The sequence below is a fragment of the Oryza sativa genome, chromosome 12, assembly GCF_034140825.1.
Source record: "Oryza sativa Japonica Group chromosome 12, ASM3414082v1".
Classification (NCBI taxonomy): Eukaryota; Viridiplantae; Streptophyta; class Magnoliopsida; order Poales; family Poaceae; genus Oryza; species Oryza sativa.
The window spans coordinates 27043672-27069390 of NC_089046.1; the positions used below are offsets into that span (position 1 = coordinate 27043672).

At 40.9% G+C, this 25719-nt stretch overlaps 3 protein-coding genes across 7 annotated transcripts; all 3 read right to left on the bottom strand.

Moving 5' to 3' along the window:
- Positions 1–7380: 7380 nt before the first annotated feature.
- LOC4352809 (GTPase LSG1-2) lies at positions 7381–11150 on the bottom strand. The gene is made up of 7 exons (XM_015765308.3): positions 10824–11150; positions 10607–10696; positions 10434–10520; positions 9936–10029; positions 9573–9629; positions 8984–9063; positions 7381–8885 (listed from the first exon to the last, which is right to left on the bottom strand). The coding sequence occupies exons 1-7, from the start codon at positions 11075–11077 to the stop codon at positions 7751–7753; spliced, it is 1797 nt and encodes a 598-aa protein (XP_015620794.1). The 5' UTR covers positions 11078–11150; the 3' UTR covers positions 7381–7750.
- Positions 11151–12236: 1086 nt separating this feature from the next.
- LOC4352810 (uncharacterized) lies at positions 12237–19054 on the bottom strand. 4 transcript variants are annotated; one of them, XM_015764845.3, is made up of 8 exons: positions 18725–19054; positions 17896–18640; positions 17721–17811; positions 17520–17615; positions 14800–14886; positions 13693–13745; positions 12934–13023; positions 12237–12817 (listed from the first exon to the last, which is right to left on the bottom strand). In XM_015764845.3, exons 5-8 carry the CDS (start codon positions 14843–14845, stop codon positions 12446–12448), a joined length of 561 nt encoding a protein of 186 aa, XP_015620331.1. In that variant the 5' UTR covers positions 14846–14886; positions 17520–17615; positions 17721–17811; positions 17896–18640; positions 18725–19054; the 3' UTR covers positions 12237–12445. The 4 variants fall into 4 exon arrangements, with proteins under 4 accessions (XP_015620331.1, XP_015620329.1, XP_066162485.1 ...); XM_015764843.2 differs by having other exon boundaries at positions 13693–13751; XM_066306388.1 differs by having other exon boundaries at positions 17721–18640.
- Positions 19055–19928: 874 nt separating this feature from the next.
- Positions 19929–24273, bottom strand: LOC4352811 (nuclear transcription factor Y subunit A-10). 2 transcript variants are annotated; one of them, XM_015762963.3, is made up of 6 exons: positions 24167–24273; positions 23187–23529; positions 21965–22065; positions 21773–21841; positions 21089–21232; positions 19929–20836 (listed from the first exon to the last, which is right to left on the bottom strand). In XM_015762963.3, exons 2-6 carry the CDS (start codon positions 23422–23424, stop codon positions 20453–20455), a joined length of 936 nt encoding a protein of 311 aa, XP_015618449.1. In that variant the 5' UTR covers positions 23425–23529; positions 24167–24273; the 3' UTR covers positions 19929–20452. The 2 variants fall into 2 exon arrangements, with proteins under 2 accessions (XP_015618449.1, XP_015618450.1); XM_015762964.3 differs by having other exon boundaries at positions 23891–24273.
- Positions 24274–25719: the final 1446 nt, after the last annotated feature.

A 25719-nucleotide genomic window follows, 5' to 3' on the forward strand; every position in this document is an offset into this window, starting at 1 on the left:
AATCAATTGCTTTGGCTCTCTTTCTTTATGCTTATAAACCAACTTATCTCTATCTCTAATGAAAGAAAAATATGATTTAGAATCTAAAAGAAAATGATGATTAGAATTTATTTTTTAAATTACACAGTACAACATAGACACTCACAACGCACGTACACTCACCCCTATGAACGCACGCACGCAAACCCTACCCCTATGAGCATCTTCGAAGACTGAGCCGGCAAATCCTGGAGATTGACGAAGTCACCATAGACACCTCGCTGTCGAGTACGTCGCCTACCACTTAAAGCACCATATGATGATTAGAATCTACCCTTGTAGTAAAATGGTAGAGGGAGCGAGAACGGTTCGGTTTTGGTAGCAAACGGTGACCAAGCACACCTACTCCCACTCCCATACGACACGTGTGTATATATATATATATACTAGAAAAAAATGCCCGTGCGTTGCAACGGGTAAAAATATTTTGAAATTGATATACATTATCCAGCTTGCTTGGTATTTTTACTTGAATACTCCTTGATTTTAGGCTGAAAGTCCCATTCATTTCTTTTTCAACCCTCAGCCTTGTTCGCTACCTCCATCCGCTCGGCTTGCCTCTTTGGCACGGCCAGTGTTGGACTCAGGATGTTGCGGATGAAAAATATTAGGTACATATTAACACCATAAAAAGTGATCGTGGGCCCTTTGCATGTGCAGCAACCTTTTGTTTCTTTCATGGAAAGAAAGGGCATTAATTTTGTATACTTGAATATGTATTACATCCTATATATCGGTAAGCATATATTTATATATATTTTTGTGTATATAATATGATTATCTTTACTTTTCGAATTAAAAAATGGTTCATTATAAGATTTCAGAATCAATCTGTTGAAGAAAGAGGTGCAATACTTTTGATTTTTCAGCAATGGGATGTGCATGGTTATATGATTTGACACGAGGGAAGGAAAGTAGACTTATTCTAGGATGGGCCCATAGACATAGTGCCAGCAATAATAGGTGAAAAATGCGGGAGATTTGACACGAGGGAGGGAAAGTAGACTTATTCTAGGAGGGGCCCATTAGTCCATAGGCATAGTGCTAGCAATAATAGGTGAAAAAATGCGGGAGAGTAAGGTGGGAATCGAACCCTGGTCGCCGGGATGAAAACTTTTGATGTTAACCATGTAGGCAGATTACTATATGTGCTACGAGATTACATGGAACTTACATATAGTATATAAACCTCGGTTTTGGAGTAGATTGAAAACTGTCCGATCCGTCTATTAATCAGATTAAAACGGATTTAGCTACACGTGTGGGACGGACGAAAAAAACGCCCGGAATCCTTACATATTTTTTAATTACTAGCAAATATGCCCGTGCGTTGCAACGGGTGAAAAAACGTAATGGTAATATACGTTTTTCATGCATAACCATGTCGATAACAATCAGAAAATTAGAACTACGAAACTTTATTTTCTAGCGCGTTTTCTTTTGTGCTTTTTTCTGACATTTTTCCCTCACGTGTTTTTTTAAACCGTTTTTATTTTCTCGCGCATTTTTTCCTTTTTTAATATACTGTAGAAACTTCTCTTTTTATAGTTAGATTAGATTAGATTAGAGATAAAGAAGATATATAAATGGACTAAAAAACGACGAATATAAATTTGACTTTTTTCCTCCGCGCTTTTTTCCGTCCTTTTAATTTTTTTTCTCGTGCATTTCTTTTACGAAGGGTTTTTTTCACCACTTTCACATAGTGTCAAACCTTTCTAGATATAATAGGATTCGATTTTTTTTACCGCATCACGTATAATTCCTTTTTCTTTAGAAACAGACAATTTTTTCGCCCTTTTTTATCGCGTCAACGGAGTCGGAATCGTTTTGATTTTTTCCCCTTTTTTTGGATCGGACAGATTTTTTTTTTGCCCGGTTTATTTCGCCCGATCGATTTTTTTTACCGCGTCACATATAATTCCTTTTACTTTGGATTTTTTTCGCCCTTTTTTTACCGCGTCGACGGAGTCGGATTCGTTTTGATTTTTTTTCTCCCTTTACTTTGGAATTTTTTCGCCCTGTTTTCACCACGTCGACGGAGTCGGATTCGTTTTGATTTTTCCCCTTTTTGGCTTTTTTTGGATAGGACAGATTTGTTTTTTTTTCGCCCCGTTTTTTATCGGACTTTTATCTTTTTTTTCGCCTGGTTTTTTTATTTTTTTTACCGCGTCACATATAATTCCTTTTTCTTTATCGGAAAGTTTTTTTTCGCCTTTTTTTACCGCGTCGATGGAGTCAGATTCTTTTCAGCTTTTTCCTTTTCTTTTATCGGACAAATTTTTTTTTTGCCCATTTTTTTTTCTCCTGTTTTTTTCGGATCGGACTATTTTTTTCTTTTTTCGCCCGGTCGATTTTTTTACCACGATATATATAATTCCTTTTTCTTTGGAATAGGACAGTTTTCTTTTTATTTTTTTAAACTCTTTTTACCGCGTCGATGTAGTCGGATTCGTTTCGATTTTTTTCCTTTTTTTGCTTTCTTTTTTGTCGGACAGATTTGTTTTTTTTCCACCCGGTTTTTTTCCGCCCAGGTTTTTTTATCGGACTTTTCTTTTTTTTTTCTCCACGATACATATAATTCATTTTTCTTTGGAATAGGACAGTTTTCTTTTTATTTTTTTAAACTCTTTTTACCGCGTCGATGTAGTCGGATTCGTTTCGGTATTTTTTCCTTTTTTTCCTTTTTTTTTGTCGGACATATTTATTTTTTTTTCCGCCCGGTTTTTTTTCGCCAGGTTTTTTTATCGGACTTTTCTTTTTTTTTCGCTCGGTTTTTTTCTCCCGTTTTTTGACGGACGACAGAAGCACCTAGAGAAGTGTTTTTTTTCTTTTCTCCAATCCAATACAGATCGGATCTCTTCCAGGGAAATCAGATTTTTTTTCTCCAGGGAATCGGACTCTTTTTTTTTCGCTTTTTTTATTCATTAAACGGTTTGTCTCTCGGACTTTTTTTTCCCTTTTTAAGGGATCGGGTGTTTTTTTGCCAGGGACGGGTGTTTTTTTTGCCCGTTTTTTTTTTCACTTTTTTTTGGATCGGACTTTTTTTTCGTCCGGTTTTTTTATCGGACAAACTTGGTTTTTTCTGCCCGGTTTTTTTTCACCCGGTTTTTTTGACGGACGATGGAAGCACCTCTTATTTTTTAAGTAGTAGTAGAAGTAGATAGTAGATAGATTAGGTATATATATATATATATATATATATATATATATATATATATATATATATATATATATATATATATATATATATATATATATATATATATATATATATATATATATATATATATATATATATATATATATATATATATATATATATATATATATATATATATATATATATATATATATATATATATATATATATATATATATATATATATATATATATATATATATATATATATATATATGACCACTGTCTACGAGCGTGGACGATAGCGTCGCCGCCTCGCCGGAGTCGCACAAGGATGACGTCAATGCCGGAGTCATCGTCAGCGCCGGCGCGCCATATCCCCGACGAGCTCGTCGAGGACATATTCGCGAGCATGCCGGCCAGGTCGGTGCTCCGCTGCCGTTGCCTCTCCCTCGCCTGGGCCGCCGCGCTCTCCTCCGACGCCTTCGTCGGCCACCACCTCTGCCTCTCCAACCTCCGCCGCCACGGTCCCAAGCTCTGCATCCCGCCGGTATCGGCGTCCGCCGACACGATCAACGCGTGTTCCCTTGCGCGTTCAAGGGAAACGAACCACTCATCTGGAACGTGTTTTTGACATACTCATATAGTCATGTTCACCACCAGAGCTTGACATTGCCATTTCTCTCTTTAATTATCGTTACCACGTCGTTGCCAGCCGCATTCACATTGTTTTGATTTTCTTTGTTGCCAATCTCCATTATATATGAATACTTTCTAGTCTAGCCTAACCATACTCTTGGAATACTCACTTAATGTTGAGACCGGATATGAATAGAACAAGAAAATTCTAATTTATATGAATGAAACAAGTAGCTGTTCAGAATTATTTTATGGAATTTTCATCTATGGATTAAAATAAGATTTTTCTAATTTCTAGCTAATTTCACATGTTTTCCATTTACATTATTAATTTTGTCACTATTTGATCCACATAAAAATCAAAAAATATTGTAACTTAAAATTTTGAAAACAAAAAATCCCACCCATATAGCCGTCTCTCGGTCTCTCCCCTTCCCCTCGCCACGCGCACGCACGCCACCCAACCACCACCACCCCTCCTCGCCTCGCCTCGCCTCGCCGCGCCGCCGCTAGCCATGGATTGGGCGGCCGGGCGCCGACGCGTCGTCGTTGTTCCGCTCCTCCTCCGCATCTCCTCTGCTTCGCCCTGCGCTGTACTCCGCGCACCGGTGGCCTCCTCGCCGGGAACGACCACACGCGAGTCGGCGGCGACGTACGGGTACCAAGGCGACGCCGATGACGTCGGACGCGGCAACGACGCCGCGAGGACCAACCCGACGACGACGACCACGCCGGCTTCGAGTGCCAACGCGACGCCGACGGCCTCGCACGTGGCTGCGGGGACCAACGCGCCGCCGCCGACGACCTCTCACGCTGGCGACGACGCTGCGGCCGGCCCCCACGTCTCCTCGTCACTACTCCGACTACGGCCGGCGGCGACCGCCACCGACACCGCACCCGCATCGGTGGGAGCAGCGCGCGTCCACGACTCATCCGGGAGCCAGCGCCACTGCAGCCGCCGCGCCGGTGATTGTTCTGGTTCCGGTCGCCAGGTATTTGTCCTCGCCGTTGTGATCGGCATCTCCTGCACCTTGGGTTACTTGTGTTGCTTGGTTTTCTACTACTCTTAGCAGGGTTTCCTTTACCGCTGGTAACCGCGCTTACCGCGGGGTACGGTAATATAAATACCACGGTAATCTCCTTAAATTCAATAAATTTTAGAAATAATTTGAATTTTTGATAAATTTTGTACGGTTTTATACGGTTTTTCACGGTGCTTGCCGTCGGGGCGCGGTAACCCTGGCCCCAGCGGTTTGGGAAACCCTACTCTTAGGTGAATCTGAATGAACTTAATCGCACTCCTATTTGCTTTGTTGTTCTAGTATGTGAGTCAATCTGAATGAACTGGTACTTCTGTTTGCTTGGTCTTCTAGCTACCTAGTATGTGTGAATCTGGAATGAACTGGGAGCATGCAGTGATTGTTCTTACTGGTTGTCTTAAGTTTTCATTCTAGCATTAGCTTGGAGTGATTGGTGTTGCTAATATAATAATCTAAAACTGGTTTTTTTTGCTAACTTTCGATTTGTTCACGTGACACCTCTTACTTTGAAGAAAAACCATAAATTTATACTTAAAAAAAGAATACCTAACAATCATATGCAAGGAAAAATCTGGAGAAAAATATCACATATGAATTCTAGAGGCTTCCAAAAATATCTTTTCTTTCTAATTACTTGCTTTCTATAAATATACCATGTTTACTCGTACTACTCTATAACTCTAGAATACTGTCTCTGTCCCTAAAAGACTCAAACCCTAGCATCCCAATAAAACTTTAAGGATAGAAACAAAAGACTATACCACCCTTAATTAATGTGAAAGTTATAATGGTTGATGAGTAGGTTATGGGTATTGAGTAATACAATTTCTCGATTTGCGGATTGGTGGTAGGCAATAAGGTAGGAGTTGGTTTATTTTAGGACAGATGGAGTATATATAAACCCAAAATTATTAAGAAAAAACAAATCAAAACAACGAATTTACTTTAATTTTTTCTTAAATAAATATACACTGAATGCATATTTCTCCATCCTCATTTGTGTGTTAGTAGTCCTATTCAGGATTTCGCTATTGTTTCTCTCTGAACCCGAATGCATTGGATGGTTATTTGTTTGCTTGTAGTGCTGGAAGCTAGTTTCCTCTCATTAATGTACTCCTATAAATATGCACACAGCCTGCTTAACCTCCCTATGATTAGTAAGGAGTAGCTTCAATCATTGCTGCAGAATCTTGAATGGAGCTTGGTAAAATTGAAACATCTCTACAGTAATATGAAATACATCTCTACAGTAATATGAAATATAATTTCTTCACTACATATAACAGTGAGGTATCAACATCCATAGGGAGGATCAGCGAAGTCCCCTCCGTATTGGCTTGGGTTGCGGCTATCATTACTCTCATGCCAATACCTGGTGCTATATAAAATATGAGTAACTTTAACAGTAGTGGTATAAAATATGAGTAACTTTAACAGTAGTAGATTGATCAGTGTGGTTTAAACAGACGGAGATGTGATGACAATAGGTTCCGGAGGAGATCAGCATATGCCAGGGGCGAAATAACCCTGAAGCTACTGCCAGGCCTGCCATATGCAGAAGTCGGTCTTCAAGCTGACTTGCTGTAGTGTGTCCATTTGCAAAGAATGACTTTGATTTTATATTTCAGCCACTAACATTTTTTTTAACATTTTTTTGTTGTAGTTCTCATATCTTTTTTCAATGTGAGACGGATTCTAAGAATGGCTTTAATTTTATATTTCAGCCCATAACATTTTTTTTTGTAGTTCTTATATCTTTTTTCAATATTTTGTTGTAGTTCTCATATCTGTTTTCAATTTATATAGAGGTCCAAACTTTACACTGAACACCTTAAAATCTAGAAAAAAATATATTATAAAACCACCCTCCCCTCTCTCCCATATCCGTTTCCCACTCCGCCGACCTTCTTCGGGGACTTCGGCTACCCCGCCGCCGGCGCTCTCTCTCCCTAGCACCCCACCGCCGGCGCCGGTCTTCCTCCCCAGCTCTAATCACGCCTGCGCGGCTGCTGGTCTTACAGCCGGCAGCTAGATCCTCACCTTGGAGACACCAGGGAGCCTATCACTAGAGGAGGACATCGAGAAGCCTGATTATCAACACGTTCCTGAGTTCCCCCCACCCTGGTTCCTTTCATCGGTGGCCAAGAAGAACGGGAGGCAGCAACCAATGGTGACCGAGGTTATTCACGTCGTGGGCACGGATAAGAAGCTCTCCCAGGCGATTGTCACACCGCCGTCTTCCAGGAGGCCACCGCTCTCTGCGCTTTGAGCTGCAGCAGACGACGGCAGAGACACCAGGTGACATTTTGTCAGACATACTTGCCCTCACACAGATACGGTAGCTCCTGCCTCCTTGTGGGAAGCCAGAGAGTACAGTACATATTCGGAAATGTAGGATTTTGTGATTGGGATTCTAACTGTTTTGTCCATCTCCCGATGTCAAAAATATGAGTTCTGGTGAGAATATCCTACTAGTAATGTTTGTGTGCAACATTTTGAACCAAATGAGACGAACAAAACTGGTGAAAAGTTATTACAATTTCTATGTTAATTTCTTGATCATTCATGGAGGAACAAACAGTACACATATCACACACAATTCACACTGGCTGTATATAATGCCAGGGGAACAAAAGCTGAAATAAAACAGAAAATTTTCTTCTTCTATATAGCTTTCGTCTCCGATCTCGCATCCACCAGAGCAAGCAAGCCTCGGCAATTTTGTTCACAGGCGGCAAAATTTCCCCTACCACTCAACACGGCAGGCGTAAACCAGATTTCTTGATTTTGCATATGCAAAGGTCAGGGTCTCCAGAAAACTCAAGGGAGCAAAGACCTTATTGCCCATGTGTGCCAAGTGTAGTTGAAAACACAATATGCCATCAGGGTACTAGGTCTTGTCGCTTGCACTGACGGCAGAGAGGTTAACAGCTGGTTTCTGGTACACCCTTAAGACCGCAGTTCCATCGCCGCCATCGTTGCCGACCCTCCATGACCGGTCCTTCTTCCTCTGGGGCTTCTTGTGCTGCTTGTGGGATGCCTCTTTCTTCTTCTTCCCAGCAGGTTTAGACCCTTCAGTGGCCAGGTCAAACGATTCGAGGTCGCTAAGGACATGCCTCATATCTGGTTGTGCTGGATCAACTGTATCATCCCGTTCATCGGAATCGGAACCACCTGATTCATTGTATGCTGAGGTAGTTGGACCTTCTAATCCGGAGGTTTCTTCGTGTTCATTTTCAGTATCTACCATGCCAGGAGGAAGTTCGAAGTGTGGAATTTTACCATCGATATAATCTTTCAGTATCTGTCGAGCAGCCCTAGTCTCGTCAGGAAGTCCAGCATGGCTAACATGCCCCCTGGATGCACAGTAGGCTCGCAACAGCTCAGCAGCAGTTGGTGGTCTCGACTGCGATTCATATGGCTTTGGCTTTGGCAGAGTTATCTTGTAAATCTGTTCAAGGACACTTCTTGGGACACGATCTGCCACCACCTGAATAGCTTCCCGGTGCTTAGTCATCCTATCGATTGGCAAGACACCACATGACACCATCTCATGCCTTGAGCTTGAGAAGGAAGGGAAGACCAGACCAGGACAATCACATAGAGTGAGCTCCTCTGAGATTATCAGCGTCTGGAAATGCTTTGTTTTGCCAGGTGTGTGAGTAACACCAGTCTTCTTCTCACCAACTAAAGCATTGATTGTTGAACTCTTTCCAACATTTGGATAACCAACAAATCCAACAACAACATGCTTAGCCACTGATGAAACAGAATCAGAGGAAGTGGCTCTGCTGTCCTCTTTGATGGCTGCGGCCCTCCTTTGTGCTACAATGAATTCTGCTTCAGTTTGCAATTTCTTTAAGAGTTCATCCCTGCCATATATCTTGGTGTCCAAATCAAGTGAAGCAGAATCTTGTTCAGAGTATCCACTTAATATTTTGCCTTCTAATGTGGCAGTAGCAGCTTTAGCGGACCAGAAAACATAGAGAATATCATGTGCCTTAAAATAGTCTGCCCATTTTTTCCTGCATTTTGGCCAAATTTAGAGTGACGCCAGTTAAATATAGACAACAAAAGATGCCACCTAAATATCAACCAAGTGACATGGCACAAAAGTGTATACCTGATATTCATTGGTAACAGATCAGCCTTGTTGACAAGAATCATTGTCCTCTTGTGTTCATCAATTTCTTTTGCATATACCTACCATATATAAAGAAATGTCACAGGACTGAAAAGAAAGCAGCAGAATGCCCAATAAAATACATAAGGTGGGACACTTTAGTTCAGTTTGAATGCAACAGTACAAACACACTCAATAAAAGAATAACGGTGTTTACAAAGAAGATCTATTGGGAGTGGCTGAGATCCACCTGTTCTCATGTTACACAAAAGAAAAAAAAAAGAAATTGCTTCTGATGTTTTGTGCAGAAAAGGAAATATCATGGTTATCTTTCAGACCATCATTCTACTTGTCCCAGATAACAGTAACATTCTAGGTGGATAGCTATTGAAAAAAATGATAAGGAAATTACTGAACATTTATCTCTGAAGGAGAATTCATGAATACGATTTCTCGATCAATTTTACTACTACAACGCGTGATAGGTGAGCATTGATCATTAACCAGGGAGAAGCCGCAATCCATTTGCTACATGTATTAGATATTGCTTGAATGTGAAAAATACTATCCCAGAAACCATAATAAGTACCTCGAGATCAGGACAGCGGTAGAATAAGGGATCTCGAGCATCGACTACCATCACCAGCTTCATGGAAGAAAAGAGTAAAAGTAAGTATATTAGGAATTAAAAATAATCCGAAGAGGTTCTACTCTTCAATCCAGTAAAAACAAATATGATTGAGCACAGCAGAGTAGCACTTCCAGGAAAAAAAAAAGTAATAAGAAAGCAAAGTCAATATGTGAGCCAAAATTTGCAAAGCATCACCTTTAAAAATGCATGTCTTACTTATTTTTTTTGAGAAATGCTTAGCTTTAGTATCATATGTACTCGCAAGCAATCAACCACAAGAACGATGGGGGAAACTGATAATGAAAGTTGAGCATTACTCACCAGATCACTACGTTCAAGGACTCTCCAAAGCTGTCTCCAGATGTCAATGTTCTTCTCAAAGGGTGTAAGCACAAGCTTGTCATTTTCTTCCAATCTGCAGAAATGGATCACTCTCACGATTTGTCTATATTCAAACATTTAATTTGACAAGCAACAGCATGAAGCACTACATTTTTTGAATTGTTACAGCCAACATATGCTATTTACACCCTATGCATAAATAATAGTTGGTTTAATTTGCCCAAGAAACAAATATGCAACACAGATGCTCATGATCAAGTCAGCTACCCAGATATCAAACAGACATGTTCGAGAGAAAGCTCATCCTCGCATTAGTCTTATCTTGTACCATAACCAGATTATACAAGATAATAAGAAATGCTGATAGTTGGATATCAGTCCCAAAGTCCCAAACACGCTTTTGCAAGTGAATTTCCATTTCACATGAATTTCCAAGCATGATGAATAAGCTACATACAACTCGGTCATAGCACCAACCTTGCGAGATTCCTCCGCCAAACCAGGAAGGCCCGCCTCTCGTTCTCATCGAGCTCCTCCACAGTCATCCGAGAATTCCATGGTGGCCTAACATCACAATTCACAAACACATGAATAAAAATCACATACATGAAGAACACCACCAACACTATACAGCGAGCACAACCACTCACCGCCTCGGGACCCTGAGGCTGCCGGCGTGCAGAGCCTCCTGCTCCTTCTGCATCCGCCGCCTCTCCTCATCCGTCTCCCCCGTCGCATCCCTGCATCCAGCCAGCCCCCGACCATTAAAATTTGGAATTACCAAACAAAAGGCGGATTTTCTCAGCACCCAGAGGGCAATTCAAATATTCAATTATCAAGGGGGGAGAGAAGAAGCAGTCGCCTCACAGGTCGATGACGAGGTCGGAGGAGGAGACGGAGTCGGCGAGCGCGGAGTGGAGGCGGTCGGCCTCGGCGGCGCGCTCGAGGACGGCGTCGATGTCGCTGACCTCGATGACGGACTCCAGCGGCTGCGCGCGGCGGCGCGCGTGGGCGAGCGCGTCCCCTCTCTCCTTGACGGCCGCCGCCGCCTTGTTCCGCTGCCGGATCAGCGCCCGCCCCAGCCCCTCCCCCTTCTCCTTCTTCCCGCCGCCGCCCGCCATCACCGCCGCGAGTTCGTCGTCGGAATCCGCTAGGGTTTTTGGCGAGGAATGGAGGAAGCGAGAAGACGAAGCCGCTCGACTCGAGCAATTCGAGTTCGTCTTTCTTCTGTGTTGCGCGTGTCACTGACACGGGGACCCCACCGGGCAGAGGCGTATGGGATGACGCAGCAGCACACAAAAACTCGTTCAGAAAAAAAAATGTACTTCTTAATGCTCCCAGTCATAATTCACTCAAATTTAAAGCGATTTACACATCGAAACCAGCGTTTTTTCTTTTCAGAATATAAGCTTTGTGGGTAAATAAAATTGAAGTGATTCAGATCTATGTTTGTATTTGGTGGCTTCCATTATGGTTGTTGGGGGTTCCGAGGTGAAAGTTTGCTCTGCATGCTGGTGCTAGCAACGGCGACGCCCTCGGACGCCGTTCACCTTTTTGAAAGTCGTTGTTATTGGAGCTCTCGTTCAACTTCACTTTAAGAAAATTCTCCGGGTGAAAACCTTAAATTCTTTTGGATTGGACGATGTCGTCGTTCTGTCGGCGTAACCTTATTGAAGGCTTCGTTTTATGAGTTTTTTTTTCCCTTGTTGGACTACTATTCTTATGTTTCTTGAAGGCTTTGTTTTAGGAGTTTTTTTTTCCTTGTTGGACTACTATTCTTATGTTCAGTATACCATGTCAGGGTTTTCGCCGGTTATTCATAAATTAACCGTGCCAATGTAAGGTTGTCAGGTCCGATTTCCCTTATAAACTGGATCAACTCTCTTCTTCTATAGTAAAATTGCATGAGCTCCCTGTTCCCTCGAAAAAAAAAAAATCTATGTTTGTATTCTAAACTATAGAGAAGATAGTTTTCATCCTAAGTTCTCAGCACCCTCGATATACTATTTTGTTCTAACATACTCAATCTGTTCTAAAAATATAAAAATATAGCAATTTAGGATACATGCTATTCGATTATATGTTACTATATTTTAGGACAAAAGAAGTACAAACATGCCTAGATTTAGACAGGGTAACTTCCAGCTCAGTCAAGAGCCATGATAAGCATGCCTCTAATTCTTCAGAGTAGAAGATCGCAAATTTTAGGTATTGCTGCTAGATTTTACATTACACATGCAAACCAGCAGATTGACAAAACAGAAAGTTGAGGCAAATACAAAAAGGTAGAACTAGTATCAAGATTTAACATTATCACCATTAAATCACCCAGTATAGCATACTCCAGTACATATCCACCGGACTCAAGGGCAACAAAATTTCTAAGATAAATGGAACAAAGTCCATCAAGTTTTAAAGGTGAAAGAAGAAACCACTGTTCTAGCAACAAGGCCATAGGCCTGAATGTTTTGATTTGAGAGCTTGAATCACTATGCAGACCAGCCATCTGCATGCATCAAGACTTTCAGCACATCATAGTGACCATCATCCTCGGTCACATATCCAGTGTTGCTCATGACGTTCATGAGAGGGACGAAGTCAGGATCCTTGAGGCGCCTGATCTTGTTACATTGCTTCATGCCTTTCCAGCCTTTCAAAATACTTAAGATGGTAGCGAAGTCAGGTGCCTGAAAGTTCATGAAGCGGTCATAATCAACTTCACTCTCTGTAGCATTTCCTCCGATGTCTCCCCCCTTACTCTCTCTTGGAAGAAAGCGCCCTTTAGAATCTCTTGAGAGAGTGCATTTTCTCCCTATCCTGCCAGCAACAGTGCCCTTTTTGCCCTTCTTTTTGCTACTTTTCTGCATCATCAGGTGGCACTTACAGAAATTATTGAAGGGAAATAAGTACTGTATGGCATGATGGAAACACCCTAATGTACAAAATAGGACCCTTGCAATAGTTCAGTGAGGCACACCTTAATTTTTTTGGCCGGGCTGGCAAGGTTAATCTTAACTTTGAGTGCCTTCTTCTCCCCTCTTGCCTTGTCACCAGTCCTGCGCTTACTCTGCATTTCAGAAAAGAGATTGGGCCTGAGATCATACAAAACCACATGTTCCTCCAACAGCTACTCCAGTCAAAATATTAAACTTTTACTATATCATGACAGGATATTCCAATAGACCATTCTCTTAATAAGTTTGTGTCACATAAATATGAAAAATTAAATACAAAATTCAAATATTTGAGAATGAGCATTATGTTATTTACCAAAGTGCAAAATTAACGTGAGTGTTCAAGTAAGGTTGTATGATCATGCTTGTTATAGTACTGATACTTGTAGTTCCAACATCAAAACAGGTAGTATCAAACTGAAACAATTAAGAAGTGTTGGTACAATATTTCAAGTGAACTCATGTGTATATTGCTTTAATGATAGTACCCCACACAATTTGTGATCAAGCTAGAGCAAAGTTTGGAGTATGCAAAGGTAATTTAGTCAGAACAAAAACTGTGTTAGCGATTCATCATGTGAAAACTAGAACTTATTGTTTATTCAGTGAGAAGTAGGCCCTAGTGCACGTATACATTAAGACAAGTCAAGGCAAGAAGCATTAGCTGGAAATGGGATAATGAAAGGCGTTGCAAATGTGGTAAATTACCAAATGCATTATGAACTAAAGCTGAATGTGTATTCGTGCTTTTAAGTAAACAAGGTTAGGAAATATCTTTATACCTTGGGCTGACCAAGACTCGTGGCACTGCACCCAGAAACTTGAGGTCCATCAACTGAATCTAAATGTCAAAACGATGCTTTAGTATATTTTCAATATCCATAAAGTCCATCAGGGGTCCTTAGATATATGGTAAAAGTAGTTAATAACAGGTGAAATGAATAGAATAATACAAATTTTCAGCTGTCCATGGATAACTTAAATCCCTATAAATTTCAAAAGAAAACTATCCAAATTTCATCAAGGTAGTAAGATATGTTAAGGCTCTAATTGCCTCTTCATATGGACATTTTTCTGCAAAACCTATAATTAAGATTTCTACCCAATCAAAACTGTTAAAAGCCTATTCATGATTATATGCAGATAATCAGTACTATTTTGCACATGGTTATCTTGTAGTCTAGTCAGATCTATGCACGATGCAACGAAATTCAGATGAAGCTACTAGAACTAAAACCCCTTTTACTATATGAGGGTTGTCCTGGAAAAGAAGTGATTCAGTGATAAAACGAAGTTGTCATCAAGCATGATTTCTATAACAATAACTGGGAAACTCCCAGATCCATGGCGATGGAAAATCTTTCTCAGATAAGTGTATATTTCGATTTTTGTAGTAATATGTAGAATAAACATAATAGAAGAACACCTTTTAAATGTTAAATCAGGCTAAGCAAGGCTGAATTTGACAAATAAAGCAATAATCCCCAGCTACAAGCTTCCAATTAGGAACAAGATCCTATTTTACTCAGCCTATTTGGAACATGTGAATTTCTCCAGGAACAGTTCAATTCCTAAAGAAGCTCCCATATTCCAAATAAGATCGAAGCTCCCATATTCCAAATAAGATCGACGATATTTCTAACAATTGACCTGTGGCTTAAAAAAGAAAAAACTGTATTGCATTGTGTTCACACAAACATTGCTTGACCTAGGTAGGTGAGCTCAGCTGCCAATAGACACAAAACCCATAACATACCACACAAAAGCATAAAAAAACAAGACAAACTACTTAGTTGTGTACAATCTATTTGCTTTAGCCTAACTACACCTTAAGCCTGAACCCATGAATAGGCCTACTGCTAACATGAATTAAGATAGAGCATTGCCACCTTGAGACATGGCTGAAGCAACCATCTGAAATCCATCGTGCCCCATGAAGCCTGCCGTTATGTCTTCCAAAGAAATCAGCAACAGATCTGTATAACCAAGCACCAGAATGATGGAGTGAGCAGTAGAAATGAAAGAAAATTCTCAAAATTTCTAACCAAGCACATAGAAATCAGTAGAGTATCTACGGGGATCTAGACATGCTCAAAGAGGAACACAAAACTCGCATTCACTTGAAACACTTACAGGAAAGGGGAAACAGGAAGATCAAACCGTAAGAGGAAACACGCAAAGAGTGAGAGAGAGTGAGATAGAGATAAGAGTCAGAGATTGAGAGATAGATATATATAGAGAGCACAAGACTCGACGGAGAGATGTATATAAATAGGAAAAAAAAGGAATCCATAATAATCTTCTCCCAAAGCTTTAATGCAGATTGACTCTTAATGACAAACAAATCCTTCTCCAGCATCCTTATCTTTAATTGCCAAGCCGCAACGCGACAAAACATGATGTAGACAGAACTACACTACCACTAGTGCTAAATGCTAGAACAGATCTTGGGCATGCAATTAAATGCCAAGAAAAATATTTACAAGCGACAATCACATTCATACCACTAAAATATCACCATGACGTGTGTTAAGAAATGCATTGGTACCACATTTAAAACTGAACTGGATTCACCAAAAAAAATTATTGCATTCATACTACATTCACTAAAATAGCGGCAATCGCATTCATACCACTAAAATAGCACCGTGCCGTGTGTTCAGAAATGCATTGGTACATGGAACCAAATTTAAAACTGAACTGGGTTCACCAAAATATTATCACAAATTACAAGGTGTTTGTTTCACACTATCACATACCACTTTTATTGAACCAAGTAAACAAGCGTACATCTGTTCCAATTATTCTTATGTCATTTTATTTTCCTAACTAAGTGGGTTGAACTTGAACGTCTTTCTTCTTTAAAGACAATATGCACAAATCTTTTAGTTCTCCAAAAAAAAGGGGCATACTAAATTAGCATTCTATAACCTTGTGATATTGCATAGAAATTTTAGGCCGTAATGTTGTTGAAAGGGAATATATATGATATGTACACCTTTGTTCAATGGTTGATACTATTATTAAGTGTTAGACGCCAATCCCTTTTTTTCAACGCTGTTAGATGTCAATCCTAATGCCTTAGAACTATGTAGTACTTAGTTTTCCAAGCAGGTCACTTTGGCACTGTTTTATCGTGTCATATTTCACAACAGAATTTAAAGTTATCTCGTTGTTTAGTGTTAATTTGGTAAATTTGGTATTTAGTGATATCATGCATAATTAATTTGATAGATGGATGTATATGATTTCAATGTGAATAAGATGTCATACCATGCATTTTGAGATAGATTACCCAATTTGAAATTACTATATATTGTTGTTCGAGGCATTATCTAGTTGCGGGAGTGATCGGCGGTGATTGCTGTGGCTGTTGTGTAGCTGCTGCCAGCTGCAGCCAATCTCAATTGCAGCAGTGGCTGTGGTTGCAACAACAAGCACAACCGATCAACCCTGCGTAAATTCTATAGTGCGGGGTGTTTTCTGTATATTTTGTATAGCTTCCTTGTATACATGTTATCCCAGTTTGGCCCATTCCACAATCCTCAACAACCGCAAACAAATGGAGTCTGTTGTGCTAAATATATGGATGGTTACGCATGTGCAGGATGTGCACATCTAGCTAATTCTTTGAGCATCTACACGCTTTAGTTTCCTTATTTTTTGTGAGATCTGTTATAAGAATGTTAATACTTTCATCCTGATCTTGCAACTTGAAGCCAGAATTTCTTCCTTTTTACCTTTTCAGAAAAGACACTAGTTCTCCATGCTGGACCTTTTCTATTGGAGAATTTCAGAAAATGCTGGCATTTCGCTATTTTGACTATTGCAACTTCAAACCACAGTTAAGACATTCATGAAATACTCTCCTTAAAACTGTTGTATAAAGAAAACAAAGACAAAAGGGAGGGGGAATGGTCGCTGCTGAAATAGTGAATTTGATCTCAAAACTCAAAACTCAAATCACAAATAGTTTGTACACTAAAGTGCAAATTATGTTAAGAAAGATGTAGCACAGGGAAATTTCTGGGCATGTTAATCAAGAGATTTAAAAGTTTGTCAGATACTATAGGACTACAGATGATTATATTCTTTGAGGCATGTTAATCAAGAGATTTAAAAGTTTGTCAGGACTACAGATGATTATATTCTTTGAGGCATGTTAATCAAGAGATTTAAAAGTTTGTCAGATACTATGGGACTGCAGATGATTATTCTTTGAGGTCTGGGAACTTTGAACCAAAAGGAAGAACTTTTAAGGCTAAATCACTTCAGGTCCTCAATGATTATAATCAAACCTACAGCCCTTCGCATGACAACAAATGTTATTAATCATTGAGATGACGGATTGTTATCGATTGCCAAAAACTGTTATGAAGCTTCCTTGTGTGTTGTATCACGAAAATCAACTACCTTTGGTAATAGCAGGAAAGAACTCCCTGATGCTATCCTGTTGTAGAACCAGAACCACCAACTGACCAACCATAAAATGCATAGACTTGATATCGCCCATGCATTTTCATTGTTCACAAATTAAAAGCCAGTGACATGACATGCAAACAAGCAGCAGTAATAATCATTGACCAAGCAGTAGAAGCGCAGCACTAACATTACAAGCCTGGTTCATCATCCCTGCAGAGATTGCCAACCGTTGGTTTTGATCTCCTTTATGACCATCAAAGAAATCCCATCATTCCATGGCTGCCTGCAAGCAACAACCACAATCACTCAATTCATCCAGGCATCCAGCAATGTGAAACAGTCATGGTTCACAATAAGAGACAGACAACAATAATATAGAACTACTCACCACCATGGAACAGGGCAGATGCTTGCCTCCATTTCCCATTGGAGAAGACAGCACCGGCGCAGGAGAAGGAATCCCATTCATGAAATGCAGACTAAGCAAAAGAACCGCAAATGAATTAAGTCGGTGCCAAGGCAAGAAAGGGGAAGAAGGCACTCAAAGTTAAGATGAGCCTCACCAGGTAGGCAAAAAAGGTAAGGTGACTCCCATTGAACACTTGCAAGTGTCCTAGTTTTATCCATAAGGATATTTCTATCATGCCATACAATGCTTTTTCCTCCATAAAATAATTTCTATAAGTGCCACCTGATGATGCGGAAACCAAGCGAAAATAAAGGCACTACTGATGGCAGGAGAGGGAGAAAGTGCACTCTCTCAAGAGATTCTAAAGGACGCTTTTCTTCCAAAAGGAAGCAACGGGGAAGACACCAGAGAAAGTACTACAGAGAGCGAAATTGATTATGACCGCTTCATGAACTCCCAAGCACCTGACTTCGCAACCATCTTAAGCATCCTAGAAGGCAGGAAAGGCATGAAGCAGTGCAACAGGAGCAGACGCCTCAAGGATCCTGACTCCATCCCCCATGCCATGAACAACACTGGACGTGATCGTGGACGACAGTTACTACGACGCGCTCAAATTTTCTATCATCTTCAAAACTTGCTGGACTATCTTCCATTTATCAAGCTTCCTTTCCTTAGGTGTTCAATCACGAAACCCAACTACATCTAGTAATAACAGGAAAGAACACCCCCGACGCGATATCAAGCTTCCTTGTGTGTTCAATCACGAAATTCAACTACTTCTAGTAATAACAGGAAAGAACACCCCGACTCGACGCGATTCTATCGTAGAGGTCGCCAAACAATTGGCGTCGATCCCCTTCGTGGCCATCCAAGCAATTCCACCATTCCATAGCAGCCTGCAAGCAACAACCACCAACATATCCAAATCATTCAGAAATGTAACATGATCACGGGTTCACCATAAGAGAGAGACTACCCACCACCATGGAACCCAGCGGATCCGGGCATCAACTTCCTCCTCCGCGTCCCCCGCCGCGCCGCCCGGCGCCTCCATCTCGGGGAGAGAAGGTCTCTTAACCCCTAGCATTGCCCGCCGCCCACCGGAAAGTGGTGCGCGGCAATGGAACAAATACTGCAGGCGAGAGCGGGAGCGGGAGCGCGCGCGCGAGGCATGAGGCGGCGGAGGATCTCTCGCAGGAGCTCGCCCTCGCCGCCGCCGCCGCGACGGCGGCGAGGGCGGCTTCGCCCGATTGAGGCGGCGGCGGCGGCGGCGGCGCAGGGGAGAATAAAAAAAATAGGGCAACCCTGGTTGGGATCGCTAGTATTTGTAGTGACAGTGTATTTTTACAAAATAGACCCCGAAAGAATGGAGAATTTGCAATTATGACACTACAAACATTAACCTTTACTATAATGACACTGGACCCACATTTCATAGACACAGATGGGCCCATTTGTCATCCACTCGGAATGTCAAAATAGCGAAACCCTCATGTTTGCAGTCCCAATATTGCAATTTTCTCCGAAAGAATGGTAGTGACACTAAATGTTACAAAAAGACCCTTGTTAGTCCTCACTAGTACAAAATGGAGACGATGAGAGGCTGACAGGGTGGCCCATCATGTCAGAGAGCCACTGATATTAGTAATGGTGATCTAGCCAGATTTTCCTTTCTTTTCTTTTTTTTTTTTTGAATCTTCCTTTCATGGTGTCAGGTCTCTCCGAAGTTTCATTTCTTCAGGCTTTTCCACGCTGCATTTCGTTTTCTGTCGGTTCAGAGACTTCATTTTGGTGTTCTTTGTGAATTTAAAGATATTGTAAGGAGATTGGTAAAACTTTAGGCTTGTTTGGATTGAAGTCAATTTTCATCGTACCAGAATTTTAGTAATTTAATAGTATCGAATGCATGTTTGGTTTGTTGCCAGTTTTTTTCCATGCTAGTTCAAATTCTAATGCGAGGTGTTAGCATTGCTAAAATTTACTAGGTTAAGCCCTTGCCAAATAACCTTCTTGCTCCATTTTAACATAAAACAAGCAAAAAAATGCAGTTCTTCTGCTAGTATCAGTTATCAGCTGGTTAAGGAAAGAATACAAGAATCAATCAACCAAGATCATCCAGATATATAGAAGCATATCACTCCCAAACAGATTATACCTTCTTGCAGATATACCACATTAACAAGATACACACAAACAAGGTCTTAATACATCACTAGATTTGAGTTTTTTTTAACAATACAAACTGCAAACCAAGCCCACACAAACTTCAAGCATAGTGCTACAGTAGTAGTTCAGTAGATCAACAAAGCCAGGTCTCAAACTCACAATAGTTATCAGGATACAAGCACACCACAATCATCACCACTGGAACCAGTTCAAAGTTCCAGACTTTATTTACCTTGCCAGATTAAGCTTGCTACCTAGTAGTAGCAGTTCAGATAATGGTAGCAAGCAGTAACAGCATAGCATAGATGATTTTTTTTTTTTTTTACACGCGATGGGTTGTTCTGATCACCGCAGGATCCCAGAAACCGGTGCTGGAGTTTCCGGGACAAGTAGGCGATGAGCGGAACCGATCAGCCAAGAATGAGTTGCCTACAGACAGCCAATACCAGCAGGGACAATCCCTGACCTGGAGCTGGGCAATGTATCCAGCAGAAACTGCTGATGTTTGCCAGCTTCGGCTGCCCGGTGTATCCCCCCTCTAGTCATGCTTTGAGGAGGTCACAGCAGCCATCAGAGGCTGCTGTCCACTTGAAGGGGTTACCAGCCCCGTGCTCGACATCCATGAGGCTCGGGAGCGGGGTGAAGAAGTGTGTCCGGAGATGATCAAAGCTATGGAAGTGGTCCATGTCTTCGTGTTCATATATGCTCGACACCTCTGACCCGGACAGGCTGGAAACGCTGCTTGGGTTGCACTGCTCCGAGCTGGGAGATGCGGCGGGGCACAGAGGCGGGATGATGATGTCCATCACCTTCCTGCCTCCACCAGTGGTTTTCCCATTGGTCTCTTTCTTCGTGTTGAGGAAGCGCCCACCAGAGCCTCTTGCACGACGCATTGCATGAAGATGGCGTGATTCGTGAAGATATGGCTGCATCAAAGAGAACTCACATGAATGCAGAAGAGAAGAAATTCTGCGAGATAAAGTGGAAATGGAATCAAAACATCTCACTTAGGCAACAGTTTTGGATTCATTGATAGTTCTTTCCTTTTCCTTTTTTTGCCCAATACAGTATGGGAAACCCCAATGGTAATTTTTAAAAAGAAGGATAAGTTCTTACAAAGATATGTACAAAATTGCAAAACTGAAAGAATCCATCGACAGTTGAAAGTTGAGACTTACTTTTCTAGCTTTGACCAGCCTATTCTCCCTCTCTGCCTTGGCACGAGCATGGCGACGTCGAATGATGGCTGAACACTGTTTTGCATTCACATAAATTGGTGCATCAGCTGGCATATTTGGTGGAATAAGAATTCGCCCGCTAGGCTGCATTCCACAAAGAAAATAGAGGAACATATTAGTTAGCGTGCATAATTTAGAGCTTTCAATAGATTATGCCAGTTGAAAAACTACAGCTTGAAACAAAAAACAGTCCGTTTTACATCTTTGCTGGACTACCAAGAGGGAGAAAAAAATCGCAACAGCAAGTATGTCCAAACATCATGAAACTGCGCCTGCTATTATTACCAAAGCTTTAGCCATACCTGCCTATTATTTACCCGTTCTTTCTGCACTGGTGAATAAGATGCTAAAGCATTTTTTTCTTTATTTATTGGATTGATTAAAGCACTGGTGAGCTTAATCAATGTTCACAAATCCCAACACATACAAAAACAGTAAACCAATTTGCAGCAAACAAAAGAATTGTTGCACAAGACTGTTCAAACTGTGGAATTCAAGGGCACAATTGATCAAAGTGCTCTATATATGTGTTAGTTTGGTGATAGTGTTGCTACAGTTAGCTGTGTTTTCTTCAGAGTCAGAGAAAATCTCAAGATGACTCCTCAGAGATCAACAGAAACATACCGTTGGTCTCACTCCATAAGGAGAAAGTAGGCCATAGTGCTGGTCAGCATAAGGATAATTAGAGGGAACCTGAAACATTGAAGCCATTTCTCAACTCAGCACTAGGGAAATTCGGAAATGGGCATGTTCATCTGTAAGGTCGATGATCTTTATTCAATGCGTCAACATAAACAAATAGAGGGGAAAGCTTACCACAGATTGACCAAGGCCCAGCTCAAAACAGCCATTATATTCTGCAAATGGTGACTGCAGAGCAATAGTAGTTGAGTGCTCAGAACATTTTTCTCCTTTACCTGAAAAGCAATTAGATGTCCAATCATAAAACAGAAGCAGTCAATGACGGTCTGTACTCTTATTATCAGAAACAAAAGATTGTTCATGCATGATTCAAGGTTCTTGTCTAGTCTAACCAACACAATTATGTGGTAACCAATGTCAAAAGAAGAATTTAAACATTTGTGGGTCCTTGTACTCATGCCATCTTGACCTATCAGGCTATGATGTATTATAAGTTTCAGAGGGACCAAATTAGCCATACTAGATTGTGCGGTAAATAATTAATGTAGAAGGGTTGAAGTTGCTTTGGTGTCATGTCACCTTGTATCAAAGAAAAAAATTTTGTAACCCAGAAGTATCAGCATTTCTCTGGCACATGTTGCTTGACACTATCTTTTTTTTACTGCAAAACCAAATCATCAACAGTTTCTAACCTAAACCAAATATATGACTGTTACACAGTATTAATCCCTACTGTAGTACTTTCACGATTTGCCTAAGTACATGCGAGCAGCCTTTCCGTGAAAACCGAAAAAACCATCTAATGATAACATGGCAATACTTTCATCTGTAATATTAATTATTTTCTGCTAATATTACTTTTGGACTTGCATATCTATATAGACTTTTGCAACCGAAAAAACCATCTAATGATAACATGGCAATAAGCCTACTAGTTGTGCTTACAGAGATACACACCCTTGGCTCAGGGATTAACCTCTCATCCAAAAATCAAACCTTTTCACATTCAAGCAACAAAGAAATAACTGCAAACCAGTGGCAACTTTATACCAAAACTAGACTTTTGCAACCTGAATCCAACCCTATGTCACTCACATATGTTGCATATAATTGCCTAGTACTTACTTTTTGCTATAACATTCACAGAGACATCAATCAAATCCATTTTCACATTTAAGCAACAAAGAAATAACAGCAAATCAGTGCCAACTTTATACCAAAACTAGATATTTTAGATATTTAGTTTTTTTTTCTTTTTTTTGCAACCTGAATCCAACCCTATGTCACTCACATATGTTGCACATAATTCCCTAACTCTTTGCTGTTACCATCCACAGATACATCAACCAAGTCCATTTCACTCACAAACCATGAAACCAAGAACAGGCAGCCTCACCTGGAACCATGGAGAAGTTCAGAATTTCAGGGACACCCCTGTCCATGGCTGGAACCTGAGGAGGATCCAGAGGAGTCTGTGCTCTCGGCACCACGCCCTCCGGCGACATGGCCGGCTTCCCCTGCCCCAGTGGCTCGCCGTACAGCAGCCATGGTAGAGAGCCTCCTCCATTGGAGGCCAGGGTGGCCACAGCAGCAACCTGCCCAAATCCTTCTTGGCTCTTGTTGAAGCTCATCATTGTGACTGCTTGCCTCCCCAACAAGCTTGATTGGTTGAGCTCAGCAGCAACCACTCCGAATGTATTTTTCTAGGATTGGGATTATGTTAAGCACCTAATCACCCACTGCAATCACAAGAACCAAAAAGGAATTGGATTAGACTAAGCACCAAATCAGGTAGTGAGATGCAGGAAGAGAGGTGAAACTTCAAAAGGAGATGACAAGATTAGCCAAAATGCAAAGGATGCCCCAAGAGAAAAGACAATCTAAGCAGAACAAGATTAGCAAAAGGAAGATAGTAACAAGGCAGATGAAGCAGACCAAGAACCAACTTTACCAAAGAACCCATGGCCAATCACCATACAAACATATGCATCAAAAGAGCCACAAAGTCTCACACTTGGGTAAATTATTAGTAACAAAAAGAAAAAGACCCCCCAAACCACATGAACAAACAACCTTGGGTGAATAAATGCAAGATCAAACCTTCCCAAGAATCCAGAAATCCTCTTTTCACCTTCCCAACTGAAACCAAGAACTTCAATAACCCACAGGAGTCACAAAACCAAGAACTTCTCAATAACAAGGTGAGCTACTACTACTACTACTAGTAAGCATAGGCCACAGCCACAGCCAGCAGGTGCATGTGCAGCAGATGCAAGAATCTCCCACTGAGCAGCAAGAAACCAAACCGAAAGGATCCAAGGCATGCACGGGGGAGTGTGGAGTATAGCAAAGAAAGAAACAAGAAGGCCCACTCACATTTCATCAGGCTTTCAGCAGCAGCAGAAGCCTTCTGATGGGGTGGAAGATGACAACAAGAAGCGCGAGAGGTGAGAGGAGAAGAGAGAGCGAGAGAGAGAGGAGACAAGACTGGACGGGGAGGCCGCGTATAAATGGGCGATGCGACGCTACTGAAACCAAGAAAAGCCAGCCTCTCCTTCCTCCCAACTTGATGATGAGAGCCAAAGTTGGGAGGGACTAGGAGTACTGATTACCGATGCACAATTTAATTATTCTGAAATAGTACAGATTACTGATAGATTTTCTTATTTTGTGATGGTATTTCACGGGAAGTTGGAAGTTTATATATAGGAAAATTTTGAATGTGATGTGATGGAAATTAAAAGTTTGGGATAGTTGAGGGTGAACTAAACACGGTCTAATTGAATTAGAGGAATTTCACGGGAATTTGGAAGGAACTGAACTGTTTCTCGTGAAAATCCTATAAAGGTTAAACCGAATAAATTAACTATTACATTACAAATTTATTTTTAAAAAGTATTTAAGCAATTTATATAAAAATTTAATCGTTCCGCTGAAAGAATCGTGCCTGAATACTAATCTGTCAAGCTTCAAAAAAAAAAAAACTAATCTGCCACAAGTGATGCCCACTACTAGCCTAGTAGCCTCCTGTTGTCCTCATCATCAATGCAATGCAAAGATCCAGTTTTTAATTTGTTTTGTTTATTCCCCAAATGGAATCATTTCATCCATCCATCCATCCACTTCCCACTGCTGGAATCATTTAGTTTAATCCCCTCACGGCAAATGGGTTCTTAATGTGCACTATCATGATGCCAAGAGGGGTAAAAAAAGGATCAAGTAGCACTAAAAGCACTTTGGCTAGAGCTACTAAGCTGGGTAAGGAAGATTAGTCTGCAGAGCCATGCCAACTGACAGAACTACTAATTCTACTACTACTACTACAAATTTGGTCAGACAGGCATGAACAGTAGGAGCATTTGTATAGCAATTGCTGCCTGTAACCAACCATTTTGGCTCCCATAAAATCTACTATCCTCCATTGCTGAAATGGAAGGAGGACAGTGCCACTGTTTGTGCATGGCTGATTACTCTGGATTTGCACCCTCCATGTCGGCCATTGAGGGATATGATTTGGGTGCAATTGACAGTGTAACTGTAACTTAAGCTTAAGGGTACAATGCAATGTTTTTACTACTGTAGATAATAATCTTATGACATCTTTAGAACGTACGACTTGAAAAAGAAAAACGCAGGATTATAATAAAAATACATATGTAAAACAGAATAAATGAAAATTACTAACATAGAAGGAAAAAAAAAGAGGGATCTGGTTCTGGTGTGATCTAGCAGTTGTGGTATAGCCATCAACATATTAATTAATTAATTCGATGATTCAGATTCACCTAAGTTCGGTACAGTATAGTATACTAGTACTGTTTTGACTACTGTAGCTAATAATCTGATCCGGTTATCAGGGAGAATGGACGGACACGATGGTGTCTAGTCAGATCTGCCGTTGAGAGGGACAGGGAATCTTTTTAACACGC

Excerpts from the sequence above, each read along its gene's own strand:
- LOC4352811 (XM_015762963.3), bottom strand. The coding sequence starts at position 23,424 with ATGATGAGCTTCAACAAGAGCCAAGAAGGATTTGGGCAGGTTGCTGCT. Across the intron at positions 22,066-23,186 it reads GAACTTCTCCATGGTTCCAG|GTAAAGGAGAAAAATGTTCT; the intron begins GTGAGGCTGCCT and ends ATTGCTTTTCAG. Across the intron at positions 21,842-21,964 it reads TGGGCCTTGGTCAATCTGTG|GTTCCCTCTAATTATCCTTA; the intron begins GTAAGCTTTCCC and ends TCAATGTTTCAG.
- LOC4352810 (XM_015764843.2), bottom strand. The coding sequence starts at position 14,845 with ATGGGGCACGATGGATTTCAGATGGTTGCTTCAGCCATGTCTCAAG. Across the intron at positions 13,752-14,799 it reads TGCTTCAGCCATGTCTCAAG|ATTCAGTTGATGGACCTCAA; the intron begins GTGGCAATGCTC and ends TTTGACATTTAG. Across the intron at positions 13,024-13,692 it reads CGAGTCTTGGTCAGCCCAAG|AGTAAGCGCAGGACTGGTGA; the intron begins GTATAAAGATAT and ends TCTGAAATGCAG.
- LOC4352809 (XM_015765308.3), bottom strand. The coding sequence starts at position 11,077 with ATGGCGGGCGGCGGCGGGAAGAAGGAGAAGGGGGAGGGGCTGGGGCGG. Across the intron at positions 10,030-10,433 it reads TGGCGGAGGAATCTCGCAAG|ATTGGAAGAAAATGACAAGC; the intron begins GTTGGTGCTATG and ends CCATTTCTGCAG. Across the intron at positions 9,064-9,572 it reads ACCGCTGTCCTGATCTCGAG|GTATATGCAAAAGAAATTGA; the intron begins GTACTTATTATG and ends TATATATGGTAG.